We start from the raw sequence: 8,835 nt of genomic DNA, 5'->3' as shown, positions 1-8,835 counted from the left end.
TTAGACCAATATGGAGAACTGACACAGCAAAACTTAGAGCTACAGTACTACTGCACTTTTTGCTTTCATTTTTTTTCTGAGCATATTTATTAAATATTTTAAATTGATTTGGTAAAAAGTGTAATCGCTGTTGCTTTACATTTATGTTTGTTGATTTGTTTTATTCTTTTTTCATTTAAGCGTTTTTTTTTTAGTTTTGTACAGCAAATTCAAAATTGTTTTTTCCTATCAAATTTGTAACAGCCCAGAACAAAGGTTCTCCGAACACATCAAGGATGAAAGAAACATGGACTTTCAAAAAAAATTCATTCTCAAGAGAGACGATGCAAGTATGGACAAAGACGACAATCAGGTTGGCTTTTTTTTAAATCAATAAATACATTGTTATTTTTGACTGGTCTAAAACTTTAATTTGCTTTTCTAAATTTGTTTTTGTTAAAAGTTCATTCCAACATTTTTTTGTTTTTATATTCAGGCCAAAACACCACTGCGTAGTTTAATGTAAAGTTATGTTAAAATAATACAAAGACAGGTGGAGATTCACTCTAGTCTGTTTTAGTTTTTAATAGTTCACCTTTTTCCACATTTATAGCCAACATCTACACACACTTTGGTGTTTTTGAGAAAGATAAATGTGAAAATCCTTTATATCCTGATTTAAAGTTTATAGTTTTCAGAAACTTTCAGCAGCAATACCATTAATGGTCACATTTATACTCTGCCCTTGTGTTATGCAGATGCACAAATACACAGTGAAATAGTCTGTTTGTGTGATGGGTTGAAATATTAGCTGCTGTGGCACTAATTCATTGTTTTTCTGTAATGCAGTGGAAACATTAACACACGCAGAAGCTTTTAGATCTGAAACACCTTTCCGAGACCCTCATCTTTCACCTCAAAACCAACTGTACTGTTCCACTAATGTGTTACTGTATATAATGTATATTTTTGTCACTGTAATTGTCTTTGCAATTGTTAGATCCGTGTGCCACTGCAGGACGGGCGGCGTAGCAAGTCCATAGAAGAACGAGAGGAAGAATATCAACGGGTACGAGACCGGATCTTTGCCCGAGAAGTAAGTTTAAAGTAGTTGTTATTACATTTCCCCTGTGGGTTTTCTTTTCATTTTTTATTTTTACGTATATTGGAAAATGTTTCATTGATCACTTGTTTGTAACAAGTATTTATTTAATCACAGATTAGCAGAGATGATTAAAATTGCTCCAATTTTGTAAAGTGTTTTATGAGCTTCAGACATCTTGTACAAACAAATTACTTCTTTACTCTTTTAGGGATGTTTTTTATTTCATGAACTAAAATATTTAAAAATTGGGAAAAAGAATGATTAATTTCATAATGTGTAGGTTTCCTTTTTTTTACAGTCCTCGCAAAATGGATACATCAATGACAACAGGTAAGATGATGCCTTCTTTTGGGTTTTTTAAGTGCACAAAACCTTCTATATCTTTATCGTTTCTGTATTTTATTCAGTGTGTTTCAGAACTTTTTTCTTTTTTTTATACAATGTATCCAGAATTTTTTTTTTTTTTTTTTGCCGATATTTGATTTGCAATAAAGAGAGGAAGAAAAATGCACCAATGATTTCTAGATCAAAGCTTTTATTTTTTAAGAAAAATCTGTCTTTAGTTAGGATTACATTGCAGTGTAGTACTTTTTATTTTTCCCAGAAAGTAATTTGCTCACACAATTAAAAACTAACTGGATAATTATCCACTGGGACTATTTATTTGAACAATCGGTAGAAAGTAACACAGTTTAACTGAGAATATCTGCAGTGATGAAAATGCGGCACTAGAAAGGATGATTAAACAATTGTTATTAAATGAATACATTTAGGGATTATTATAATTAAAGTACACTAAATACTTACTATTGCCATGTAAGCATTTGGTGTTGCTTTACATTATTTGATCATAGTCACATTTTACTGTTTTAATAATTAACTTTCATTTCTAAAGTGTCTGAACATCACCTTTTATGATGCACCCACATAACTCTAGTTTCTTTCAGTCTCACCGTTTGCTAAGAGTCAAATAAGTTTTTTTTTTTTCTTAGCAAAGATACTCTGTTCAGGACACACCTTTTGTAAAAATCCCACCCTACAACTTTTTATCCTTTTTTAAACCCTCTTTTCTCCCTTCTAAACCTGTAACCTGAACATTTTCTCCTAATGTTAACCTCAACAGGCTTTCCACTGAAGGCTACAGCTCTACCTCTCAAAAGAGGAGGCAGATCTTTAGGTATTGGGGTGCTGCTGACTGACCCATGTGTTGCCATGCTCATTTTTTGAAAATGATTTGGTGATGATAGTGGTGACTTGTGATGGATTTCTTTGCTTGGCATAGTCGGCTGATAAATGGCTACTACAGCACTGCACCGTGGGGCTTCCAATAGCCCATGCATGGCTGCTTCATGGTTTCACTGGTAATTGATTGACCTACTTACCCTCCACCCATCCATATTTAACTACATTTTTATATGAAACAACTGCATCAAATCCACAGTAACCTACCTAGTTGTGGTGGAATTAATTATCATGATAATAGATTATACATTGTTTAGGGCTGTGAAAGCTAACACACGTGATCAATTGAAACAGAATTAACGCGTTAATATTTATTAACACCCCCAGGCGTCCTGCCATGCAGCTGTGAGATCAGTGTAATAAAACTCGGTCTAAAATAAATGTAAACTTTTTTTATATTCTGTGATTGAGGTTTGATTAAATTAAAGCGATTATACAGCATTTATTTGTAGTTTTTGGACAAAAGCGATCTTTTATTTTAATAAATTAGCCGCAAAATGACTGTCGATCTGACAGCTATAGTGCAGAGCGAAAGATCCGCTGTGGTGGGCGGAGCCAAACGGAACTGTGTGCAATTAGAAATCTAACAACAAGGACACTGATCATTATTTTATTTTGGGATGGGGACCAACATTAATTTCTCTACAATAACGATCCCCGATGTTGTCTAAAAATCGTGGATACTCCGCAGTTCACCGCGAAAGTCCCGCCCGCCACTGTTACAAGAGGTGAGCAGTTCAGAGTTGACAGACACGCCCCCACCTGAGAGCAGATTCCAGCCGAGCTCACCTAAAATCCAGCTGGATCAAACTTCTCCCAAAAACTTTTTACTATTTTTCACAAACACAATAAGGAAAATTTATGAGAAAAACAAATTAAAAGAAAAATGATCTAAGGTTCCAAAGGGTTCAAAATAAACATTCTAAATGTACAATTTTGCTGTGATTTCTTTATCTGATTATTTGCAGATAATGAGTGGCTTTCAAATACTGTAACTAAAAATACAAAAAAATCACGATTAATCTGGAATCATATTTTCCAGGTTTGCGATTAATTTAACTTTTTTAATTGATTCCCGGCTTTAATATTATTTAAAGGATGTCTTAATGAAATGCACATAATGCATAATACATTTCTAAATTTGACAGGTCTTTTTTTTTAAATCAGATTTCAATTGCAATCCTGTAGTTTTTAAATTCACATGAATTAAATCATCAGTTGCATTGTAAGGCCATAATATCCAAAAAATGTCAGGTTTTTCTCCAACTTTTTCACATGATGGTGACACAGACTTGAACATTTAGCCGATCTTCCGTCGAGGACATTTTAAAACGGGTGCATAAGTGCGATAAGTTTGATCCTAAAGGCTTTACCCAGACCAGCATGACATCCTCTCACACTAACTGTTCTAGAAGCATTTCTTTGGACCCCTGCAGTCTGTAAGTTTCAAGTCACTGCGTCCTTAACGCTGCTGTGTGCATGTCTCCACCACCATTTTTTTTAAACTATCTTTCAAACATGAAGAAAATGCTTTTGCTCCTGTCATCTGGCAATAACAGTCATTTTTTAACATGTCAGCTGCCTTCATGCAAAACATTTTCCAAGACTATCAATAATTCAATCACTTTTCTATGTTTTAGTTCTTGGCTTATCCTTTTTGTTTCTAAAATGATTTATCAGTACCCTGTGTGAGGGAGTATTTTTTAAATCCACTTTTGTTTTTTAGTTACAAGTGATATATTACTGACCAATTATTACAACTGTTAGATTTAGAAAGGAGTAATCTTTGTTAAGATGAGAAAACACGGACTTATGCTGCTTTCACACCGGATGCGATTCCCACTCTTTCTCTTTTGACGCGTGTCAAATTTACTGCTTGACACCCCGAGCATCGAGCAACTGCCAACATGTTTCTGGACTCCATTCACATGTCATGGAAAACATGGATGATGTTGACAATCCCACGGTCCCAGCGGGTTAAGAAAATGGATAGAAGTTCGGGACGAATATCGTCGCAACGAGCGGCCATATTGGATTCTTTTTTTCTACTCTTTGATCAAATCACTGAAAAAGTCACATGCCAAAAGCTAAGTCCCTGATTGATTGACACGCAGCACTGAACCCGACGCCGTCAAATCACGTCTGTACATTGACTTAATTCTGAAACTCTACGCCCCTGCCGCACGAATCGTATCCGGTGTGAATGCACCATTATGTTTAGAATATAAGTTTAATGCGTGACTTCAAGAAATTTTAAGGAAGTCCAATCTATTTCTGAATGGTTATTTCTACTAAAAATATATGTTTGTATGCCCTACATACAGTATGTGTGACATAAGAAAGAAAAAGACAAAAAAAACCATAAATGTGTTGTCTCATTTTGGTTTTTGTTGTTTGGGAAAAACAAAGGAAGAAGATCAGCATATTGTAGTCAAAATGTTCAAGGCACTTCAATGAAACATATTTTAGAAAATTTTAAATCAAATCTAAATGTGAGATTTTTATTGGATCATCTCTGTTAAACGTACATTTAGACTCGCCAAAACTTTGTTGAACCATTATGAACATTGGCAAGTTGATGCACATATGGCTTATTAGTCAAACACACTCGAATACAATCAATCTTCTTTGTTTCTGGTTGTATTTTGGTGTTGAAACAGCAGAGATTACATCTAAGTGATCAACATTTGGATCCGTCCTCTTCCTGTTTGTTTTTCTGCTCATCTTCTTGTCGTATTTATCTGCATAGTTCAGTGAACACGTATGTTCACACCTTCTCAGAGGATGCCGTCACATCCACTGTTTGTTTAGACGAGCCCAACAGAAGAGCTTTAAAATAGGTCTTGCATTAATTATGGTCTCTGAAATGTTTACGGCATTAAAAACTACTCACTTATACTTGATTTTTAATACCAATATTCTAATATTTATATGTGGATTCCCAAAATATGTCACATGTTTTACTGTTATGTCATTATCTTTTAACTTGGAGAGAAAATAAGCATATTTTTATGATACATTTACTCTTTAATTTATTTGGTTTAATCATACTGTAGGACTTTAATTTAAGTTTCATTTGTTCTTTAAATGAGTTTTTGACCACAATGATAATCATTCTTAAATTTGACACACCAATGGCAGACTCCAACCATTCACTGATGATGGTTACATTTTCTAAAAGTACTTTTTTATCATGAGATGGATTTTTTTAACCCTGACTATGTTTTAGGTAAAATAATTAGCAATTCTCTATTGTATAGATCAACCATGCAAGTTTGAGTCTGGATGTAAACTTGCTTTTTGACATTTGAATGTTCATGGACACTCGATATGAATACAAATGTATTTGTGTCATATTTAGTTTAAATGTTTTATCTGTAATTGCATGATCTTTATCTTGTTTTTCAAAGAAAAGTTAGACCCATCTGCAAGAACTGTTTGATTTGTTTTTGTTAAATGGATCAACAGTTGTAATGTTTGTGTGCCACAAGAACCCACAGAAATGTCTTCTCTTCTGTAACTGAAGGATGTTGTGTGGAATATCTTCCCCCGCATGCCTTTTTCCCCTCGTTTGATGGGTCCGTATGCGTGATTGTATATTTACAGCAGGAAATGGATCTGTTTTGTATGTTGCTTGCTATGTATTGTAGCTAAACTAAACCAATCGGTCTGCATCTTTGTTGAATGCACTACCTCTAGTTTGTCAAATGGGAACTCCATTTCTTTCTTTTCTCTCCATTATAGTTTATGTCTAGACCTACATATCTGTCAATTTCAACTTCTCTTTGAGAATGTTTTATATCTTTCTTTGCTCCTCTTAACTTAAATGTTATTTCACAGCTTTATCCCCCACTTTTCCCCCCTAAAGCCATACTTATTCTTGTGAGTAATTTGTTGTTCTTTGCATGCTGCGTCTTGTTTCTCAGAGGGAATCGCGAGAGCTCGAGCCGGGCTTCTAGCAGTCGTCAAAGCAGTACAGATAGTGACATGAAGTGCCTGGAGCCACGACCCTGGAGCAGCACGGACTCGGACAGTTCCAACCGCACGCTTCGGCCACCTGTCACCAAGGCCAGCAGCTTCTCTGGCATCTCCATCCTCACCAGAGGAGATAGCCTTGGTAGCAGCAAAGGATCACAGGGAAGCTGCAAAGGGTCTCGCTCTGGTAAAGACTTTAGAAATACAATTTTCTCATTTTTTTCTCGTTTGACAATACTATCATGGAATTCTTATTTAAAAATAAATGGTAAGTTTAAGTGAATGGTGAGCAGAACCCATATGATTCAGTGTACTGATGTCAAAGTTAAGAGATTCTGCTTGATTTATACTTCCAAGTTTATAATTTGACAACAAAACATTTTACAATCCTAGTTCATAAACTGATGAAATGTAAATGTAATTAGACAAGTTGCATTACCTGCAACATTGATAGTGTGAATGCTTTTTGCTGAAAGTAGTCGCTGAAGATGCTGAAAATGTTGACGCAATTTACTTTAATTGCTGAAGTGATTTTCTGGAAATGCAAAAGCTATTTGCAAAATGTTAAATTTGCTAAAAGACGCGAAATTATGTTAAAGAACTATGTAAGAGCGCTGAAGTTGACCTAAATTTCTGAAAAATGTGTAGTAAAATTGCTTAAAAATCCCTAATTCATGCCAATTTTCCAAAAATATTTAGTATGTTGCTTAAACACAAGCTAAACTCCAAATTAGCCCAAAAAACCTTAGTAGATGCCAAATTAGCCAAAGAAGCTAGCTCATTGCTCGTACTAGCTAAACTCCAAAAATTCCTTAGTGAACTAAATGAGTCAAAGATGTTAGCCTGTTCCTAAAATAGAAGCTAAACTCTAAAGTAGCCTAAAAAATCCCATTCATAACAAACTAGCCAAAAACATCAGCATGTTGCTAAAATATTTGCTAAACTCCAATTCTTTTGAAAATTACTATAAATGATTAAAACATAGCCCATGAATATATTTGAAGGGTTTGTTGCTAATCTACTTAAAATTTACAAATTTGAAGACTTTTTTCATTCATGTCTAGGGGGCATATTTAGCTCAATATTTCAGAGACTATAAAGTTTATGAATACCAAATATACAAGCAGTAATTTCCTGACAAGCTGAACGTTTTGATAACAAGATTGCTGAAATGATTGAAAGTGTGATTGGGTTTTTACGTGCCAAAAAACATACAGAAAGGAGCCGGAGAATCAAAGGCTTTTGATTTCATTAACAGTTTTATGGACGACATAATCGAGCATTGTTTGTGTTTTTGTCGTCTTTTGCATTTCTAGGCCTTCCTCTGGTCAGTCCTGATTTGTGTCCTTCAGCTTCAGTGTCACAGCCAAGCCGTAGCCTGCTCCCCTGTCCAGCTCAACAGCCACAGCAAACACAGCCTCAGGCTCCACCACAGACTGCCCTGCTCCCCACTCCCCAGCAGCACCCCATTGGTAATCACATGATCGCTCAGGTAAAAAAACAACCTAATACTCCATGTCGTTTAAAAAATTAAAATAAAATACGTTACAATGTTGTTTATTTCTAGAATTTGGTTCAAAATGTTAATAAAATCCTGGATTTTTTAAATACAGACTGATATATTTCACTTTTTTATTTTCATCCTTAGCAATTAAGTTATTTTTATTTCTGCTAACAAAAATCCAACTTAATGACTCATAAAATTAAAGTATCATATAAAAGAAAAAAAATTTTTTTTTTAACATGTTCTTGTAGCATTTTTCTTAAAATAGTGCCCAATATTGCTAGATATTTTTTGCTTAGCTAATGTTAGCTTGGCGTTGTTAGGGTCTGTAAGCCAGTGGGAGAGAGTGTAAACAAAGGCATGCTGGGATATCAGTATAGGGTTACTTTCGCGCCAACACTCTCAGCTTCAACTCAGAGATAAATTTCTAATGAACTCCTACCACGGTGCAGAAGAAATGTCTTAAAAAAACGACAGGTTCTTTGATTATGGCTAAAAACGGCATAATAATTGAAAGACCGCTGGGAGTGATTTTATAATGCCAGTAGATCAAAAGAACAGAGTGGGACTTTAAATGGCAATATCTACCTAACAGTTGGTGAAAGACTTCAAAGTTGACAGTCGTCCTAAAGACGGTCATTAATACACTGTACAAGGAGGTTGACACAAGATAGCGGTCATTGCCAAATAAGCTGGCTGTGCACAGAGTGCTGTTTCAATAAAGAGCTGAATGCATATTGATATTGAAAAAGATGCATAATGCACAAACACTGATTATAACCTCTGTTTTAGAGAGTTAAAAAAGCTTTTGTTTGAATTTGTTAGAGATTTACAAGACGTGGACTGCTACTAAAGTTGAATGCCACCAAACAGCAGATGTTTCCTGAACATGAGTTTTAACTATCATATTCTTTGAAGACACTCTTGGACTAAAGAAATCAACAGACATTCTATCTGCTCCAACAACGAATGGCCTTCATATCATGAAACGGAGAGATCTGAACACTTATTTATACTTTTATCAGTTCAT

At 34.9% G+C, this 8,835-nt stretch overlaps 1 protein-coding gene across 10 annotated transcripts in view; it reads left to right on the top strand.

Annotated features, from left to right (window-relative positions):
• Positions 1-8,835, top strand: part of LOC112144633 (R3H domain-containing protein 2) — a gene marked incomplete in the record, with an annotated part of 47,178 nt that overhangs the window by 25,979 nt on the left and 12,364 nt on the right. For 3 of the 10 annotated variants that reach the window (XM_024269273.2, XM_024269272.2, XM_024269276.2), the window contains 5 exon segments: positions 244-352; positions 980-1,075; positions 1,383-1,414; positions 6,253-6,488; positions 7,618-7,793. In XM_024269273.2, coding sequence (XP_024125041.1) covers positions 244-352; positions 980-1,075; positions 1,383-1,414; positions 6,253-6,488; positions 7,618-7,793 — 649 coding nt within the window. 10 annotated transcript variants of the gene reach the window in all.

The sequence above is a fragment of the Oryzias melastigma genome, linkage group LG5 (assembly GCF_002922805.2).
Source record: "Oryzias melastigma strain HK-1 linkage group LG5, ASM292280v2, whole genome shotgun sequence".
NCBI lineage: Eukaryota > Metazoa > Chordata > Actinopteri > Beloniformes > Adrianichthyidae > Oryzias > Oryzias melastigma.
This window is presented reverse-complemented; position numbering and strand designations above follow the sequence as displayed.